The sequence below is a fragment of the Sceloporus occidentalis genome, unplaced genomic scaffold, assembly GCF_023333645.1.
Source record: "Sceloporus occidentalis isolate IW3139 unplaced genomic scaffold, rSceOcc1.0.p SCAF_1, whole genome shotgun sequence".
NCBI classification, from domain to species: Eukaryota; Metazoa; Chordata; class Lepidosauria; order Squamata; family Phrynosomatidae; genus Sceloporus; species Sceloporus occidentalis.
In genome coordinates this window covers 201,717,038-201,738,680 of record NW_028316981.1, presented here as the reverse complement: position 1 = coordinate 201,738,680, position 21,643 = coordinate 201,717,038, and the positions used below count along the sequence as shown (strand labels likewise).

Here is a 21,643-nt window from a genome sequence, read left to right as displayed (position 1 = left end):
CTTCAGACAAAGCAGTATGGGGCCGGATGCCTTCCAAATTCATTTTAACTTTCTTTTAGATTAAGTTCATTTCTCTTCTAAGCGAATCTGACACTTGTGCAAGACATTGTGTAGCATTTGTCCTCTCTCTAATCCATTCAGACTTGCACACGAATATAATTCAAAAGGGGAAAAAGATTAAAAAGTTTCAAAGGAACAGAGATAACATCTTTCCAACCTTTTTGAATAGCTAACATTCCAACAGTCCAAATCTTCTGGTTGCCCTCTACAGAACCTTCTGTCTACCTATAATATATCCTTTCAATTTTTCAAAAAATGGCCAGAGACGATCAAAGGGTTCCAAATCTAGCCTTGAGAGGCTGCTAGGTAATTTCTTGGTGGGCATAAAAGGAGAGCTCGACTTATATACCTGAAAGGTAGTTGTCTTGTCTTCAGTCCTCTGAACATTTATGACAAAGCCTCATTTTTATTGTGGCTTTTTAAAAAGTCTGTCCCATGCTTCTTCTTTTATAGTATTTAAAACCCAGAGGTTGTGTCCTTGCAGAGGGATAGGCTGGGTTTGCTCTTCTGCTTCATATTACTCCCAGCATGTATGCTTTTCTGTGTTCCCCTCATTCAGTATTCTCATCTCCCTTCCCATACCTGCAGCTTTGGTTGTGTGGCAATAACTATGCTGCTTCTTTTTTTGTTAAAATTATTATTATTATTATTATTATTATTATTATTATTATTATTATTATTTAATACAATCTAGAAGCTTGCCAAGAAACCCCTGTGTTCACCTTAGAGTTGCCATAGGTCAGAAAACCTAAAAGGCAAACAACATACACACACAGTTTACAATCAAAATAATATACAAAGATAAAGAAACCAGAGTTGGAGGGGAAGGATGGAAAGGAAAAAGAGAGGATAGAGAGAGAATGAGAGAGAGGACACACAACTAATATACATTAAGGCTGTCGCCTCTCCAATCATGACTGTAATGAAAATAAATATAAAATAGAGAAAATATTATTTTATTATTATATTATTAATAATATAATGTCCAACTAAATGATCATACTAGAATTACCAGTAATCATAGTCACAGATTATTGCACAGTTAGATTTTTTACTGCTCAAAAAGTAACTAGGCTGTGTCTTGAAGTACCCAGGAAAGGTTTGCTTGGACCACCTTTCCCCAAGGTGATAAAAGAGGCACATATAAGAATAACAAAACAGTGTGACTGTGTACAGCAAACAAGTAGTGGAGCTTCTTCCAGAAATGTTCATTCCTGTGCTAAAGCAAATAATTAAGGATATCTATAATCAGAACTTGGAAACTATATTCTTTGGACTAAAAATTCCCAGAATCCCCCAGCCAGCATAACCCATGGTGAGTTGGCTTTCACTTCTTCCTCTTTTTTCTCTGCATGAGAGCACAAATGAATTAATACTAAGTCCTCCTTTCCTGGGAAGCTGCTCTGAACATTAGTGGAAAGTTTCTGTGGAGGAAGGCCCCATACTTACCTACATAAAATCTTTAGTTCCATTCTAATGTCTTAGTTATTTTTAGTATTATAGGAATCCAACCTGCCTACCTGTCATGCAGAGAATTTATATGCTAATAACCTAGTCTCAAGAGTCCTGCTTGGAAAATGCCATGTCTGGCTGAAGCGAAAGGAATTTCCTCCAGAGAATGGGAAAGATTCCCACTTTTTCTCTCTTTCCATTTGAGTATATCACTTTCTTCTAGCCAAATGTGGTGTACTTACTGGACATGACTCAGTTGACATTCTCATAGCTCATTTTGTTATGGGGAAACTGCTTCCACTGGATTAAATATATTCCTGCCCTATAGGAGCTGATTGATTTGCCAACCTCATCTCTCCCACCTAATCCTGTTTGCTGTGTACATGCAGTGGGGTGTTATCAGTAATGACACCCAGATATATTTCTCCATGTCTTGGTCAACAGCTTTGACTTCAGATGCATCTCTCCTCTCAATGAATGGTAATGGACTGGATGAGGAAAAACAGACTGAAACTGAATCCAGACAAAACAGAGGTACTTACAGTAGGGGCCCGTAACCCAGGTATTATGGTACAACCTTCAGTCCTAGATGGGGTCACACTCTCCTCAAAGGACTGTGTTTGCAGTCTGGGGAGCCTCCTAGACCCATCGTTCCAGATGACAAATCAGGTAAATGTGACGGTCAGGAATGCCTATTAGGTTTGGCTGATACTCTAGCTGTACCCTTTCCTGAAAGTGAGGAACCTAGAAACTGTAGTCCACGCACTGGTAACCTCATGACTCGATTTCTGCAATGCACTCTACATGGGGCTACCGTTGTGCTTAGTTTGGAAACTTCTGTTAGTGCAGAACATGGCAGCCAGGTTGGTTGGACTGCCTCCTTCCATCCACCCTGCACACTCTGGTCCTCTGGGAAGAATTTATTGCAGCGGACAAAAACTAGGCTGTCTGCAACTGCCCAGAGGACCTTTTCAGCAACCACTCCCAGATTATAAAACGGCCTGCCAAAGGAGATCCATTTACATTACAAGCTGTTAAGACAGATCTCTTCTGGCAGTCCTTTCCTGAATAGATAACCAGCCATCAAAATCGAAAGCCATTATCCCTCTGAATCAGCTATAGCCATTGTTAGAAGTATTTATCTTGTTTCTTTTAAGGTATGTTTTAAATTGTGAATTGTTTATTTGTTATTTTAGGGGGGGATTCTGAGATATGGAATTGTACTGTTTTAACTTGTAAGCCACCCTGGTTGTCCCAGCAGAGAGGCAAGATATAAATAAAAATTGTATTTATTTATTTATTTTACATGGAATTCAAATTTAGAGCACTTTTCCTTAGAAAGAGATTGGCTGGTTCACATGGTAGAGAAACTATCCCCCTTTTGTCTAAGAGTATAAGCCAAGAACCTGCCCAAATGTTTGCTGTTTAGAAGCAAACATGCATGATATGGGGCCATATGCCCCTTCTATTCCACTGTGTTTCAGATGTAGGGTTCTCCGAGAAGATGCACCACATCTGGGGGAATGGCTTGGGCCATAGCTGAATGTATGAAGTACTGCCCTGGGTACATACGCATGCTAGAGACTGTAAAAAGAAACAGTAGCCTTAGAGATGGCACTTGTGAACCACACTTGTGAAGGTGTAGTAGGACTGAGAGAAAGCCCTCTCCTGCTGAGTTTAGCACTTGGGCTGACTTGTATAGGGAGATGTGGTCCTTCAGATACTCTGGACCCAAGCTGTTTAGGGCTTTAAAGGTCAGAATCAGCACCTAGAATTCTGCCCGGAAATGGACCAGTAGCCAGTCTGGAGCCATGCCTGGAGGAAGTGCATGGGCAACAAAACATAGGAGATCTGGCTTTTTAAAAATAGTCTACAAAGTACAGCTCTGCAAACCAGACTATTCATAGACCTCATACTAGCGAGTGCCAGTTTTCAGTCCTCAGATTGGGCTTATAGTGCTCTCTGGTGCTATCATTTCATCCTGTTTTTAGGCATCCTCCCTCTTCTTTTAGACCTCCATAGGCCTTTATTCTCATACCAGAGTGACCTTGCTCACCTCCTGTTTTGAAATAAGACCTAAACAAGAGGAATCAAGAACAGCTGAAAATGTGTTGTAATGGCCTTCTGCTTCCCCAACTTAGAATCATAGAATCGTAGAGTTGGAAGAGACCACAAAGGCCATCCAGTCCAACCCCCTGCCATGCAGAAACTCTCAATCAAAGCATCCCCGACAGATGGCCATCCAGACTCTGTTTAAAGACCTCTAAGGAAAGAGACTCCACTACACTCCAAGGGAGTGTGTTCCACTGTCAAACAGCCCTTACTGTCAGGAAGTTCCTCCTAATGTTATTGTTGTTGTTGTTATGCTTTATTTATATAGCGCTGTAGATGTTGAGGTGGAATCTCTTTTCCTGGAGCTTGCATCCATTGTTCCAGGTCCTGTTCTCTGGAGCAACAGAAAACAAGCTTGCTCCCTCCTCAATATGACATCCCTTCAAGTATTTAAACAGGGCTATCATATCACTTCTTAACCTTCTCTTCTCCAGACTAAACATCCCCAGCTCCCCAAGTCGTTCCTCATAGGGCATGGTTACCAGACCCTTCACCATTTTAGTCGCCCTCCTTTGGACACGCTCCAGTTTCTGAATGTCCTTTTTGAATTGTGGTGCCCAGAACTGGACACAATATTCCAGGTGGGGCCTGACCAGAGCAGAATATAGTGGCACTATTACTTCCCTTGATCTAGACACAATACTTGTATTAATGCAGCCTGAAATAGCATTGGCCTTTTTAAATGCCTCCTCACACTGTTGACTCATGTTCAACTTGTGATATACTTGAACTTCTAGATGCCTTTTACATGTAGTCTCCTTAAGGCAGGTGCCCCCCATCCTATATCTATGCATTTTATTTTTCTGCCCTAAGTGCGGTACAGTGGAGCCTTGCCTTATGCAGGGGATCCATTCCGGACCCTTCCCCCCCCCCCCCCCCCCGCATAAGGCAAATCCTGTGTAAGCTCGAGCCCCATTCAATAGAATGGGGCTTGTGCTCACAGCAGTGCAGCACACACGTGTGGTGGACACGCACACCATTCATTTAATGGCGACGTGATTTCCACATAAACAGGAAACCACGTATGGTGCGCCCGCGCATGGAGCAAGCATACTATATCTTACGTTTTTTTCTGTGCTGAATATCATTTTGTTAGCTTTGGCCAAGCTTTCAAGTTTATTCAGGTCATTTTGAATTTTGATCCTGTCCTATGGGATGTTAGCTACTCCTCCTAATTTGGTATCATCTGCAAATTTGATAAGTATGCCGTTAATTATTTCATCCAAGTCATTGATAAAGATGTTTATTAACACTGGCCCCAGGACAGAGCCCACTGGTCACTTCTCTCCAGGATGAAAAGGAGCCATTGCTGAGCACCCTTTGGGTTTGGCTGGACAACCAATTACAAATCCATGTAACAGTTGCCTTGTCTACCCACATTTTACAAGCTGAAGGGAGAGTGTTGGCCATTTTGAGATTGGCCCCATTTTGTATGATCAGGTTAGGTGGGGATGACTGCCAAGTCTAAAGCTATACATTGTACCTCTATGAATGAAATCAAGTAGCCCAGTTTCTTGATCTGCCTGACTAGGAGACCACTCAGGAACGGGACAATAGCTGGTTGGAGTTTTTTGAAAGGAACAGTTGACTATAAGTCTACCGTATATATGTGTACAAGCCAACCTCATGTATAAGTGGAGGGAAGGTTTTGGGGCCAAAAGCATGGACTTTGATATGACCCATGGATAACTCAAGGGTAAAACCTAGGGGCATGTGGGGGATATAAAGGGGAAGACACCACTTCCTTCCCTTATCCTCTTTTGTCTGGGCCCCTCCCGACCACCTAACACCACTTGGTGCTGGAGAAGACAGTTTGCTGGATTGAAAAGGGAAGGAAGTGGCGTTAAATAGGCTGTTTGATGGAGAGAAAGGGCTTTAACATTGGCTTAGGAAGGGAGGAAAGGAGTTAAATGGGGTGTTTGTTTGATGGGGAGATAGATCTGGAGGAGAATGAGGATGGGGAGAGAAGGTTTCACCTCTCTCTCTCTTTCTTTCTCTCTCTCACACACACACCTTGCCTTAGCAGCTCTTTCAGAGGTCACTGCCAGGCACAGAGAGTGGGACAAGAGTTGAGCTTCTATCAGGAACTTTCTAAGCAGTATTACTGTATTGACCCAGGATTTTAGTGTTGATTTTTGGGCATAATTTTTTCAACTTATAGTCGAGTACATATAGCAATAAATACAATAAGTTAAGCTCCAGACGTTTTCTAAGCCCTCAGATTTTTTTTCTTGTACATCTCAGCTACCTCCTTTTGCATGGAACTCCAACACGTAGAGGGTGATGGAGAGAAACTTTTCACCCTCAGCCTTCCTTTAATGGCAGCAGAACAAAATCTATGTCCGAGTTTTCTGAATGCTGATTCCTCCTACAAACAAGTCAAGAGATGGGCAAACTGGAGCGAGCTGCTGAAGTGCAACAAGGGTAATTTTTTTTTAAACTGAGATTCTGATATCTATGCTGAGTTAAAGAAATCAAGGCCTGTGCACATGAGGGCAGAACCAATGTCACTGGGCCTTCAGGCCTTGGTTTTTTCAGCTCGCATACATACTGCTAAAAATGTAGACGCTGGCCAGGGACATAATTGTATTTCATAACATCCTTTGAAGCATCTGCTATTCTGCCTGTTTCTTCTGTGATTTTGCTTTTAGCTTCCTTCCGAGTGTCTGTGCAGCATGAAGTGAGCAAATCTGTAGTGTTCTTGAACTCTGCTTCGCTATCTACCTACTTCCCACACTGCTGCAGCGCATATTTCTCATCGCTGTTTAATGTGTCACTTTAGGGTGAAGATTTTCAAACTGGGAGGCTTTGTGTGTGGGAAGAAAACAAGGGGCGGGGTTCACAGCGAGTGAGTTACGTGATCCCTTTAATGATGCATGGAAACTTCTCCAGAGCTATCTACTCTTTGCAAATTCCTTTGCACTAAATTAAGTGCCACTATCTTTGCATTCTAGTGGCCAAATCTATACCCAGTTCTCCCAGGTAATCGCAATCTCTGTTTCTCCCTCCTTTTCTCTCACTCACTTTCTCTGTCATGCGTACACTCCCAATCTTAATTTACATCTCATGAACTCTTTGGGTGCTTGTGTCATACTGTGAAACTGAGACCATCCTTAGTGGGTGGGTTCATTCCACTTTTTCTTTATTTGCTTATATTTCATTGTCACTTTGCCATAATAAGGTATTTGCAGGGGGGTGGTGGTCATAACAAGGATGTAATGAAATTAAACTTGAGAAATAATGTGATGATGATGGGATAGTTACTTATCATTGTAATGAGTAACGGTTTTCAAGTTCAGTTTTAAAAAGTTAGTTTTAAAGTGTATTTTTGAACCATTTTAATAAGAATTTTTTTTCTATTCCATTCTCTTATCAGTCTTAAGCCCTCATCCAATGCCAACAAGTAAAACAGGTTTTTGACAGTGTAATGAATAATCTCTCAATTACTACAAGAAGGAATGGGAACAATTCTTTTAAATTATCTTTTTAAAGTGATTTTCCAACCTTGTTTTTCGGAATTTGAGCAATGGATCTGGCTCATTACCCAGTTCAGTTTTTTCTATCACATTAGGGACCAGTTCTGAGAGATTTTGGCTATGAAACAACATCTTAGTTTTATTGGATATTTCCTTTGCTCTTTGCTATGTACTGCTGTCCTGTGCCCTTCCCCAGCAAAATTGCACTGTGTAATTTATTTGTTTTTATCATATTTGCTTGAGCAAAGTTTGGTCATCTTGAAATATGTTTGGTAGGTTTGTATTTAAAATCTTGTACAGGCCTAAACACCCTAAAGGCACCAAATCCTGTCTGATCTTGAAAGATAAGTAGAGTCAGCACTGGTTTTGGGTGGGAGACTGCCAACCAGTACCAGATGCTGTCAGTTATATTTCAGAAGAAGGAACTGGCAAACTATCTCTGCATATTCCTTGCCTAAGAAAACCCTATGAAATAAATGGGGTTGCCATAAATTGACAGGTGACTTGAAGGTGAATACATGCATGCACACTCCCCTCCTACAGACCAGAACTCAAGATGGCATCATAAATCAAAAAGCCTCTTGGGCACTTCAGGTAATTAAAAAAAGAATAGCTTGGCACTTGTACAGTAGGAATTTTCCAGTGCTTTGGAAAACCGTAAGCCTAGGTCCCATGCCTCTCGCGGTTGGATAAATAGCCACAAAATGTGGCCTTCTGCCAAGATATATTTGTGGCATCAGAGCAGTCACCTTCCAAGTACCACTGCTCCTCCTTGTTTTGCGAAACCTCTGCCAAAGGGAGACAAACCAAGCTGCAGTCAGCAAGGCTTATCTTGGCTTTTGTTATTATTGGCTCCCCAAGCCTTTAGCTTTTCTTCAGTCCTGCTGGTCTTGTACATCACTTCCACACCCCCAATTCCCCCCCCCCATAATGTGCCAGAACATATTAAAATGACACACACTTGTGCTAATTATTTAACTTACCTTTCTGTGCTCCGGCAAGGATGGTTAAACACATTCTCTGAAGTGTTGGTGACACATTTTGCTGGAAATATCCTGGCATAGAGGTATCGCCATCCACGCAGTGAATGATGTCTGCTAATTATATCTCATATCAGTTCAGAAGGAACTTTCTAAAAAGAATCAATTGTGCACAGTTTATGTCACAACTGTTTTACTGTGATACCGAACTAAATGGAGCACTTTACCCAGTACAGTACACAGGAATATGGGAAGCTGCCTTGCAGTGAGTCAGAGTATTGTTCCATCTAGCAGACTGACTGGTAGCATCTCTCCAGGGTTTCAGTCAGGAGATTTTTCTCAGCCATGTCTGAAGATGCCCAGGGACTGAAACTGGGACCTTTTGTATGCAAAGCATATGCTCTACCATTATGATATTGCCCCTTCCTAGGATATTCTGACCACAGTTGCCAACTCATGTTTGCTTTCTCCTGTTGCATGCCTCCTATTGCATATTGCATTAAAAAGGCCAGGATCAGAAGAACATTTTTAGTCAAGTGGCAGTAATGGATAGGTATCCTGGGTTCAGACCAGGAAGGTTTGGTTTTACGTTTCCACTTAGTTGTGAATCATAATGTATGATCTTGGTCTCTGTCCGTTCTATCTTGATGACAATTATTTTTTTAAAAAATGGGATAAATACATTTCTTGGAGAAAGAGCAGGCTTATGAGAATGTAAGTTTCAACAATTAACATTTAAAACATTTTCTTAAAATAATACTAATTAAAGGCTTGCTATTGAGATGGTATGAACAGGAATGATGAAAACATTTACTGTGGTTGTATGTACGTTTAGCAACTCGTATTGCAGAAAGACCTGTTTAAAATCTATTATTTAACAAATAATAAATCCACAAATTTATTTGTTAACAAACCCTCAAATTAGTTTATTACTTTCTATGTGGAAATATCCATTTTGGTACCACTGGAGAACCAAAAGCAAAGAAGTACAGTACTATAAAAGAACAAACTAACTATAAAAAAAACTTTAAAAAACAACTTTAGCTATAAAACACAGACAACCTTATAGCAACAGATATTGCTTGCAAAAAAAGTAATCATAAAAATAGAGGTGTGTTGTGTATGCGCATGCAGAATTCAAGTATCCAATTGCCCTTCTGATTATATGATTTTCCAAACTGAGTGGGGATATGAATTGAACATGCAAAATACAAATTAGGGTTGCATACCTTCCTAATCAGTTTTCTAGATCAAAACATTTATTTCTCTGTTCCCCTTTTTCTCCAGAAATGCAATAATATCCTGAGCTGTTGTTTTCATGTACTTGTTGCAGCTTTACATATCTCATTCTTATATGTAAATATCAGGGTTATACTTTATAGCTTCCTTTATTTGGGGCATAGTTTGAATATGAAGCAGCAGGCTCTAGAGAGAAAAGTTATGTGTTGAAATTTTCTTCTGCTAAATCGGCTTGGTTAAAATTATTTCTGTCTGCAGGATGAAATATCCTAGAAATCTTCTTTCAAAGTGCTGCCATTATCATGCTTATCAGTCCCTGCGTTTCTCTTCTCTTCTTTGTTTCTAAGTGTCTCGTTTACTTTAGGGGCCTATCAGATGTATTTTTGTAGAACATTGTACATTTGGAAATAAATTTGATGAACACTAGATTCAGAACAGATTCAACAACAGATTCAAAGCTTGGACAAAAGCTGTCAGGGATTCTGAAATGTAAGCCAGGAATATCATATGAATATCATATGACCTTTTCCCCTGTTTGCTCCTTAAACCCATCAGTGCACAATGTCAGCTCCTAGCATAAACTTACATGAACTCCAGTCCACTTCTTCAGATGGAGTCCACAAAAGCTCATGATAGAAATGTATTCTTCTCAGTCTCAAAAGTATTACTACATTGAAACAAACATGTGTGGCTATGTCTTGGCATACATTTGCTCCTGCATTTTTAGGGCATGTTCAGTCTCTGAATTGTCTAGGCTTATGGTATCAGGGCTTCTGCTCTTAACTTTCTGTACCTCGGGTGAGAGTTCTGCCATCTTCTGGCTCTTAGATCAGTTCTGTTCCAGGAACAGCACATGGAAATTATAGACTGGAAACCTAACCTTGAGTTGGAGTATGGCTTCCATCACCCTGGCCAGATCTTGTTATAAGATTATGAGATCTGGGTGTATTTCCACAAAACAACCGGAATATGTGTTATAGTAGGAAAGTAACTTAGGTAGTAAAAATAGAACAACTTTATAATTCTTCATGGGGCATGTTGACTAAACAGACTCCCACCCAGACTTGACTTCCACCTAGCACAGACTCTTAGTAGAGGGACAGACAGAGTATAAAGTTTTCTCTTACCTGTCTTCCTGACATACGACTTTGTTGATAGTGACAGTTGGCCCCATAGAAAACATAGGAAGGAATTTTGGAGACATTCTACACATTATATGTGAAGATTAACATTTAGTTGGCCTTCCCCAAAATGGCACCCTCCATATGCTGCATCTTCACCTAGCCCAGTAATTCTCAAAATCTAGTTCTCTGGATGTTTTGGACTTCAGCTCCCACAAGCCCCAGCCATCTTGGCCAGTAGTCTGGGATTCTGAGAGTCAAAGTCTAAAACACGTTGCCAACGTTTGGGAATAACTGACCTTGCCCTATCTAGCATGGCCAGTGGTAAGGAAGGATTGGCACTTTTGAAGGACATCACTTTGAAAGTGACAAATATGGTTGGAAAATATCTGTATCTTTTTGGTATACTCAGCAGATATTCATGGTTGGTGTGCACCAAGTGTTTAACCAATTGCAAACTGTAGAATTTCCCCTGAAATATCCCCATAGTCATGGCATTGTAATACAGAAAATTCAAGGGAAAGATCTAAAGAGGGTGAAATTCCAGATTTGTCTTGAAATTCAAAATGTGGCAAGAGTTATTCCCAAACTTTGGCATTCCAGGTGTTCTAAACTGATATGTATGAGTGAGAATCTTGTAAATTTGACACGGAAATATTTAAAGAACATGTTCAGAGGAGGGGACTTACAGACATACAGTTTGCTTGTGCATACGCTATTTCATCTGTTACCTATGTGCCATGGAAACCACTGTACAGTATATAACTGTGGTTAGTCAATAATGTTTAGAAGTCTTGTAAGGATTGAGTAAATATTACAAGCAACAGGTGTTCAAAGCCTCTTTCTTGCTACTGTACTTTTACAATATTTCTCAACAGCATCACATTTTTTCTTCTAGTTATATATATATATATCTGTGGCTTTCTGCTTTAATTGGTAGAATTAAAAGAAAATCTTTGACTTCTGTATGGATATTTTTTTCCACATTATAACAAAACTTGCGAAGTTATCTTCCATGATTGGATGTTGCTTTAAATGAGAGCCAAATCTTGCAAATATTTTGCCTATCTGTAAGCCTCCAGCAGAGGACATCTTCTTTTCATTTTATGGCCGTTCCATACTTGAATATTGTTTCGTAACTTGTTTTCCTAAACTTTATGATGTTGTGATGCATGAATCTTAAAGTAGATTAAATTTCCATCTATTTCTTCCATTAATAGTTATGTTTATGCAAGTCAATGGTTTTATCCAGAATGTAAATGGATGTGGCAGTATTTATGTCCAGCTATTGTTTTGATGTACTTCGTGCTTTACAAATAAAAAGAAGGAGGATTTGTTGCTTTAATCTCCATCCCTTTCAGAATGTACTAAATCTTTGTAACTTGAATAGTTATATTATTCTTTCAAGACAAGATGACTCAGACCCAGATTTTTTTCAAACTAAATTCACTTTTAAAGTAATTATGCAGTAGTAACAGGATTATAACCAGCGTGGTGTAGTGGTTTGAGCATAGCGCTAGGACTATGAGATCAGGGTTCAATTCCCCACTTGGCCATGGAAATCTACTGAGTGACCTTGGGCAAATTACACCCTCTCAGCCCCTGAAAACCCAGTGATAATTTGCTTTAGGATTGCCATAAGTCAGAAATGACTGGGAGGCACACAATAACAACAACTTAACTATGGGCCTATACAGATAGGCCCAAATAAAGCTTCTTTGGATCACTTTGGAGGTATGCTGTTTAAATGACACATGCATCTTAAAGGCCAGAATCTGCACCAAAGCTGTGCTCCAGTCCTTAGGACTAGAGGGTGGCTTTGGTGCAGCTTCTGGCCTCTTAGGACACATACATCATTTAAACAATATACCTCCAAAGTGACCCGAAGCAGCATTATTTTGGCCTGTCTGTATGGGCTCTATAGAAAGTAAGTAAGAGTAGAAGTTATATTAAAACAATTAGTAATTCACATCCTTTCCCATCTACTTATTTTCAAAAGTATATTTGGAAGGCTCCAGAGAGTTAGGAGAGTGTCAGTGGAGTGAGGATTTTGTAAAGTAAATTCTGCATCTCTGATCTTCCCTTCAAAAGTGGTGACCTCTGGTTGTGCAGCAAGGCCCAGTGTGCCACTTTGCATGAGTGGCAAACACACTGCTCCTGCAATAGCCTTGGCATGAGCAGACTAACTCAATATCATCCTGTTCTTAGTAAAGGCATCCTCAGAGCCACAGCAATTAAACATCAGTAAAGCATAAAATGACCATAAAATGCATCAACTAATACAATTACAAGGCCTTTTAAAATGCCACAGGTGGGGGTGCCTGACATGAGAGGACACATGCAGAAACTCTGGATCCAGCATTCCTTATAGGAAAATTGTTTGGGAAGTACCTAAACAGAAGGCATGCCGCAACAGTGCCTCCATCATGAAGTGCTTTTCAGAATTAATCACCACTAACACTCCTTTGATTTTTCCACATTTTGTTGCATAAAAAGGAGGAAGGGGTGGGGAAGAAACGTGACAGCACCTTTACAACTAACTGGTTTTTATTTTTTGCATGAGCTTTCATGGATAGAACCCCACTTCTTCAGATGCAGTAGTATAAGGTATAAGGCATATTTATACAGTTGTGGGAGAGGATAGAATGTAGTAAGATCCAGAAGGATGCAAATCATGATCCTTGACTTAAATTTTCAGAGGGCAACATAAGGTGATACATTCTTTACAATGCTACAAGAGACTATTTCTTTGACAACATCCACATTTTGTTGTGTTACAACCTGAAATTTTATAGACTTAATTGCCATTGTTACCAATTGAAGTACACAGGGTACTCAATGCTATGAAGTTGCACACTAGTTTTATTTGTAGAACAAAACCAAAGTAAACAAAAGCAGAGTGGCGTTGCTAACAATACCAATTAAATCCTCTTTAAATCCAAGTTATAACACAACAAAATGTGAAAAATGCAAGGTGAATGGTTGAAGTGAATTCTTTTCCAAGGCACTTTATATGGATTGTGCTGTAGTTTGTTAACAAGGATCTAACCCATTGCTGATCTAGGCCATCCTTTCAGGATTTCTGCAGTCTTAACTGGGTCTGAAGAAAAGGGAGCTAAAGCTAGGTGCCATCTGCATATTGAGGACATCCACATCCAAAACTGGAAAGACCTTCTTAGAGGGGGCCCTTGAGCTTTCATTTTCTTTGGCGATTTCATTTTACCAGCTTACTACTTAGTCGTGACCTTGGTTTATTTTGTTATATTATATTCTGTCTGTCTGTCTGTCTCTCTATGTGTATGTACACCATCCGGAAAACTTTGGTTATTGAGCAGTCCAAAAGTGCAGTCAATTTAATCAGTCATTCCTTTCTTCTCCACAGATTCTTCCTACTCGGAGCCTCCAGATGTCCAGCAGCAATTGAACCACTACCAGTCAGCAGCTCTGGCAAGGAACAATAACAACATTAGCCCCATCCCTACTTCTGGAGCAGAACAGAAAGCTGAACCCATCCTAAACTGTGAATTTTGTGAATTCTCGTCGGGTTACATTCAGAGCATTCGGCGTCATTATCGTGACAAACATGGAGGGAAGAAGCTGTTCAAGTGCAAAGATTGTTCCTTTTATACTGGCTTTAAGTAAGTAATTGCAGAAGCGCTGAACATATCTTTTCACGTTATAAAACCTCAGTGAACTTTGTAGGAACAGGAGCTGATAAGGATCAGAATATTCTCCTCGCATTTATTGCCATACTCATCTGTTTTATCACCTGGTAGCTGATAGGAAGCAGGTTTAGAAATGTGTGTTGCTATAGCTGTGCAGCGCAACATTTAGCAAAGTTTTGTAATACAGTTGTCCTTTTCGATTCTTGGGGGATCCGTTCCAGAACAACCACCACCACCCCGCGAATCAGAAAAATTGTCGATATTAGAGTCCCATTGATTTCAATGGCTGCATGCACCACAGGTGCACACATCATTTTGTTCCCTCCCCGCTTGCCATCCATGAGTAAGCAAGATCACAGATCCCAAGTCCACGAACAAGGGGAGGGATGACTGTATTAGAAATAATAAATGTCTTCTTATATGTTTTGTAACATCAGAGGAGTGAGTCTTTTTGTGTTTCATGGGGCATAAAATAGGGGTGGAGAAATTGTGGTCCAGAGGTCCCATGCTACCCTTAAAGCCCCCCACAAGTAGGTAGTTAGAGGTAAGAATGGTGAAGTTGATGAGAAAGTTGTGAGAGATAGGTGAGGATTAGCGGGAAGAAAACAAAAATGAGAGAGAAGATGAGAGGGAAGAGAAAGATAGAGGAAAGAGGATGATGAAGAGGATAGAGAAGAGGAAGTGAGTCTTTTTTTTTTAATGAGTGTATAGAAGAGTAGATATGAATTGAATGTGATTGGTATGGAAAGATATAACAGAAAATAATTGAAAAGCTACTGCCTTCTAATGTTTATTGGTAGACACTACAGGTTTGTTGTTTAATATTTGACTGTTTTTTTAAAGTTTGTTTGAAATTTTGTTCTTTTAAAAGTGAAAACTAACAACATTTATTAAAGAAAGCCCCACACTGATTTCCCCAAACCTCTGTTCCATTTTTTTTAAAATTTTGTGATACTCAGACAAAATATTTCCCAAAAACCCAAAACCCTACCAAATGCATCCTAATACACAGAAAAACCCTGCTAACTCCCCAAACCTTCTTAGAACCTTCATGCCTCCTCAAATACTTTCTTTACCCTCCTTCAAAATGGGGATGCAAGTCGTGGGACATGACTTCTGCTCATCATTTTGAAGGACAAATGGAGTGTAAAGAAAGTATTTGAGATGGTGTGGGACATGTCTATAGGCCTCGGGGGTAGGGTGGGTGTAGAAATTTTGAATCAAGGCCTCATACAGTTACCAAACCCTGGCATAAAGAATTGCAGCTTCAGGTTTAAAGTATGAGTGACTGGTGAGTTGCTTTAAGGGCTGTTGTACTGAATACCCCCTCCACCTCTATGCTTAGCTGAGGGAGTAAAAATGTCAATGTTCCTAATGTAAAAATGCAATGTTTCTGATGCAAACAGAAACATTACATTTACTGTTCCCCTCTCTTCTTTGAACGTCAGATGACTAAAACAGCCTTCACCAACACAGTCCCTCCCAGATGTGTGGGACTAGTTCTCAGCCAGAGAGTTTTAGTCCAGCACATCTGAGGGCACTTGGTTGAAAAAGGCTAGTCATAAGTAACTTTGAAGAATGAGGTTTGGCTTAATATCATAGTGCTTGGGAATGTACACTCTAAAGGTTCCTATGGCCATAATTCTGTCAGGGGGTACAAAGGTACTGAGTGATATAATTCAATAAGCAACACAGGGATCTGGTAGCTCAAAATGTAAGAAATGTAATTTACAGTGCAGTGATTAAGCTAAAATTTCTTTTGTATGTGATCATTCTGGCTGGGCCATTCTGTGAGTGGTTGTCCAAAAGAAACAAAATTCTCCAAGTTCAGAAAAAGTGAAATGAAAATGGAGAGATGAAAGAAGTAGAGTATGAACATCTGCTTCCGCCTACTGTTGTAAGCTCATGCTCTGGGTATTTCTGTCATAATTCATTTTGATACAGTCTAAAGACACACAGGTTTGTGACTACAAAAAGTGTACTTAGGTCCTTTAGAAATAACCTAGGAAGCACACTTCCTGAACAAATGTTGCTTCTTTCCCCTTTTCTGTTTTACTTAGAGGCTGACACTTACTATGAAGCATCCGGCCTGAGAGGAAATAATATGAATTCTTAATGACTTTGTAGTGTTCTGCAGTCAGCAAAGCCTTCATTTGTCTAACTTGGGAATCCATCATTTAAAAAAAGCAAAACAATAACTCCAGCTTTCCAAAAGAATTTGACAAAGAGTGTATCTGGGCAGGGAAAATTGCAAATGCAGTTACACTTTGCATCACTTTGCTTCTTTAAATTAATAGAAAAAGACTCACCCACCCCATTATTATAAGGTTGTCCTGTGGGATTCATCAATGAAATCCTGCAATTACTTTGTAGGTATGTATCATAATTCTGGAAAGCACTACCTGTGTATCCTGTGGCTTGGAACCGAGAATGCTCAATGTATGTCCTCCCTATGGAATTATAGATAGTTACTACAGTATGAGAGAGCCCCCCCCCCTTTTTTTTTTTTTTAGCTCTTTCACCCAACCTGGTATATATTTGACTGGACCATGATGTTGAGTGAATATACAGATTTTACCTAGTCTGGGAACATGGGTATGCTGTCCTCACTTAAGAACATTTTACCAAAGGTTTAGCTTGTCCAGCATTATTTTTCCATGGTAGCTAACCAGGTGGCTCTATGCAGCCTGTAAGTGTGACATGAGGACAATAGCACCCTCCTGCTCCTATTCCCTAGCAACTGGTATTCAGCATAGTGACCCTGATAACTGGTGGTTATAACCAATTGACTAGTGTCCTTGTAAAGAAATCCTTGAATTTATCTAACATGTTAATATGAATGGAAACACTTGCATCAATGTGTGTTGGTCTAATGGAATGGCTTGGGAAGGGTTTTTATTTTTGGTTTGGTTTTGTGAGTTTTTGCTTCTTGGAGTGCTTTGCATAGGTCATACATCCAATCCACACCCATTCCTTTTCCAGTGGATAGGTTTCATGTCTAGAACACAAGTAAACCAGGTTAGCTGTTTAGCTTTGGTTTCATTTTGGGGCTGGTGCAAATACCCCGAATCAATTATGGTCAATTTGTTATGGTCATAGGCCAGTTTAATAGAAAACAACAGATTTTACCATAAAATATATACAACTTATAAGGCATATAAAACAGAAAAGCATAAATGCAATACAGTAAATACTTCAAATTCCTTTTTGATAAAGATAGTACTAATTATAAAATGTCCATCATGTAAAGTGAAGTGCATTATCTAAAACCATGTGGGAATCTCACTCCATTGTGTAAATATCATTTTGGCATAACCCTGAAATAGTGCTTTAGTATTGGTTTAATAGACTCCTGGTTAGACTTAGTCAGTACACTAGTGTTGATACAAGGTTTCACTACCATTAATTTGGGGTGTGTATCAAGAAAGGGGAAGGATATGATACTGTAGCTCACTACCAATAATTTAGCCACAATTAAGAGGTTAAGTACCCTTCCGGCTGAACAAACCCTTGGGAATGTTTAAAGCCATTCTTTCTTGTCTTGGGGAGGCCAGTCTTGACAAATGTTGCTAACCTTTGTTTTGAAGAACATAGTAGAGTCTTTAACTTCTGACACAAATCAACATTACCAAAAGACTATGGTGTCATGACATCCTGTTCTGAGCTTTTCCACTGCTCCCTGTTGTTTGTAGATCTGCTTTTACTATGCACGTGGAAGCTGGGCATTCAGCAGTTCCTGAAGAAGGACCCAAAGATCTCCGCTGTCCTCTCTGTCTGTACCACACCAAATATAAACGGAACATGATTGACCATATCGTCCTTCATAGAGGTAAAGGAGCACCACCCGAATGTATCAGGGGCTAACCTGGGTCAGCACTGAAAGCTCCCATTCCTCATTAGGAAAACGGGTGCTGCAGGAAAGTTTACAGGGATGATGGCATCCCTCAGTTGTTTGTCTTGGGCATCTTGGTAGTTCAACATATGTAGACTATGAATGGAGAAAATGCAGGGACTTGTGCTGTCTTGAGAACATTATTGTATACTACATTTCAACTACAGATGGAACACATGCTATAATAGATTATGTATGTGGATGAATGGGTTTCTGTATGTGACCACATCACTGATATAATAGCTCATATCCACAACTTTCTGTGCCTAGCATCAGGCTGTACTTGGGGCCTTTCATGCTACAGAATTAAAGCACTGTTATTACACCTTAACTGGCCTGGCAACATCCTGTAGAGTCCTGGGGGTGGTCATTGGTGTGAGGTACTCAGAATTTTTAGCCAGAGTGCTCCATAGTGCTGCACCAAACTACAAAACCCAGGATCCCATAGAATGCAGCTATGGCAGTTTAAGTGAAGACAGCACTGTGATTGTGTAATGTGAAGGGGACTCAGCATTCTAGCACACAAAATTGCGAACTCTTCGCATTTTCTGGGACCTCCCCCACCCTCCTAACCTCAGAAAGCTGAAGGAAGAATTTCAGATTCTGTTGGCGGCAGAATTGCATGCTCTGAAGAGACAGCTGTTGGGTCTCTTCAAGGCTGGGAATCCTGCCCATAGTTATCACACTTGATACGTAGCGATGGTCTGTTGGCTATCGCAATCCGTACCCATGTGGTGTGGTGGCATTCTGCCTGATGACAGGCTGAGCAGTATTCCCTCAGCAGGGTATTGGTGCTGAGGTAATGAGAGTTGCATGTGCCGTCTCTCTCCCAGAGGAAATCTTTTTTTTTATTATTTTCTGGAGGGGTTTTTTTACGTCGCAACAGACATATGGTAGCCTGCCACTTTTCCATAAGCTTCTGCTGCTTTTGAGTACCTAAGCAAGGGACATGAGAAGACTATAGAGTTTGCAGCCATTCTGATGACTGTGTCAGAAGACCAATGACTTTCACAGACGCCCCTTTAAAAAAATGGAGAGAGACCTCTCAGGGATTCAAAATGCATGTAACAGAGCCACCTTTCGTGAAAGCAATAGCTGAGCAAACAATGGCTTCTAGTGTTGAGCTTAAACACGGAGGGAGTTAGGGAGTTACCAGCGCCAGACTGCCAGATCCTGTTGACCTCCAGGGCATGCTAGAAGGTTTATCTGTTTTACAAGGCTTTTTAAGATGGCAAAGGGGGAGGCAGAGGGACTTCTAGAACCAGTATTGTTTTTTTGTTTTACACCTTTCTGGGGAATGAAAGTGGATCAAGGGAGCTCCTGTTTATTTTCTGACATAGTTTAGTGGTGTTTGGAATTGTGATGCTGAAGAAATTTCAGGACTCTAAATAGGTAAGGTTGGAGCACTGCCTAAAAAGCATGGATCAAAACAAAACAAAACACGCACACGCACGCACACACACTGCTGTGCTATGCTGACTTTGATTTCCTGAAAGTGAATTTGCAGGGATTTAGCCAATCAGCTGTGATTATCTCTCTGAAAGAAGCAACAAGATGATTTTGAGCACTACTGATGTTTAGGTCCAGTCTGTCAGTGCCAAGCTTGTTATTTCTTGTGTCTTTGAGAAAGCTATATACGATTGCCCACTTTGGGAGGGGGGGCACTGTACTTTCTTTGCGCAATTACTTCAACAAAATATATTTATTAATTTAATGCATTTCCATAGCAGAAACACTCCTGCTGGTACATAACATAGTGGTTAAAACCATAAAGTGTGAGAAAGCAGTAAAATATGACATAAAAACCTAAACAGATTTAAAACAGCTACTGATTAAACCAAAATAAAAACCAGCATCAGAGGATAATGGTGGAAAAGATCTCAAGAGAACAGGTTATAAAAACTGAAGAATTAGAAATCTGAGAGAACAAGTACCTAATATTTTCCACAATGTAGGCAACCAAGCAAGTCTCTGTAGGAAGAGTATTTCAATGCCAGGGTACCATCACTGAGAATGCTCACTCTTTCTTTCAACTGCCTACATCAAAAGCTAAAGCAGGTAGATTTTTGTATGAAGGCACTTGAACCATATAGAACAGTGGTTCCCAAACTTTGGTCTTCCAGATGTTTTGAACTTCAGCTGCCATAATTCCTGAATGTTGACCAAGGTAGCTGAGGCTTCTGGGAGCTAAAATTCAAAACACCCAGAGGACCAAAGTTTGGGAACTGCTGGTGTATTGCCTGAATACTGTCCAGTCTATAAGCCTTTAGAGAAGATGAAAAAATGGATTAGTCTAGTCTTTCATGCAAATCTAAATTTAAATCTTTTTATCATCAGGGATGAAAAGGACGGCTTCGGAAATAAACTGTTTGAACACTGATTTCATAGGTCCCACAAAATTACCACCCACAGTTGTTCCAATCTGCAGAAATCCAAAGTGGTTGGAAGCTTGTCTTACCAATGAAAAACATTTCCTTCCCTAACCAACTTCACCAGCTGCCACACTGCAGAATTAGCACAGTTTGACACCACTTTAACTGTCATGGATCCAGCCTATGTGATCCTGGAATTTGTAGTTGTGGCACCAGAACTCTGAGAGAGAGGGCTGAATAACTCAAAACTACAAATCCCAGAGTAATAGCATTGAGCCATGGCAGTTAAAAAACTGCATTAACTGCAGTGTAGCTGCAGCCTTAATTGTACTACTGAATCTTTTTGCAAGTGTCCCATTTGAGTAAAAAGAATAAACAAATGTAATGCAATGCATGAATCATGCAGAAAAGACTTTTTTCATACAAAATGAAGGTGACTGCAAATTAACACATTTTCTAAGCCTGTCTCTGTCTTCTCTAGGTTTCTTAGGGACTGCATGAAATATTCTCTTTTGATGCTCTGCTCCATTACTACCTTACTCCTGCCCCCATCACTAACCTCCCCCACCTCCCAATACCCTTACATGGCTTTGGTTGTCTGTGCATGATCATTCTTCATTAGGGTAGCAGAAAAGAAGGATCGTGGCCTGGAAGGGGACCTGGGTTGGTGGTCTTAGAATTCTAAGTAGCAGTCCAAAATCAAGGTAAGCAGGTTTCTAAAACCCAGCCTCAGTAAGGAGCAAACAGGTAAAAGCAGCCCAGGATCAGAGGTTTCAAGAGTGCAGTAAGAGACAATGAACAAAAGTAATCCAAATTTACTAACAGAGATTCCATCTGATGGAGATGTGATCAGGCACAGAAACACTGTTCTAGAAGCCCTTCCAGCCTAGAACAGAATTATACTATATTATAGATTTAGCATATTTTTTCCCCTCATGGATGCTTTTCAGCTGGTGAATGAATACATGAAGACTCTTTGTCTGCCGTTTTGTGTGCCATCACTTTCAGGAACATTGTTCCTGTGTTGGATCTCTCTTCTTTCCAGCAATAGGGAAACTCTCATTGATTTTCTTATCCCCTACATTGAGAGGTCAGTGTTCTGGGCCCCTGGCATTTCTGGGTGCCAGTATTTATTAGGTGACCCAGGTTCTCCTCTTAAAAAGAGTCTACTATTGGGAGCATTACAGCCCTTTTAGGTGAACTTGGTAGTATATACCCCCTTCCTCCATTAACTGTTTGCCCTCGTTGTAGGGGGCTCCCACAATTCTGTTAAC

The 21,643-nt window shown here is 40.2% G+C and overlaps 1 protein-coding gene across 9 annotated transcripts in view; it reads left to right on the top strand.

The window, feature by feature from the left end:
- Positions 1–21,643, top strand: part of ZNF462 (zinc finger protein 462) — a 159,693-nt gene that overhangs the window by 113,968 nt on the left and 24,082 nt on the right. For 5 of the 9 annotated variants that reach the window (XM_089488621.1, XM_089488624.1, XM_089488625.1 and 2 more), the window contains 4 exons: positions 1,957–2,046; positions 5,869–6,048; positions 13,823–14,078; positions 17,798–17,934. In XM_089488621.1, the coding sequence (XP_089344747.1) occupies positions 1,957–2,046; positions 5,869–6,048; positions 13,823–14,078; positions 17,798–17,934 (663 nt within the window). The remainder of the gene's footprint in view (positions 1–1,956; positions 2,047–5,868; positions 6,049–13,822; positions 14,079–17,797; positions 17,935–21,643) is intronic. The other 4 variants (XM_089488627.1, XM_089488628.1, XM_089488626.1 and 1 more) reach the window with 2 other exon arrangements.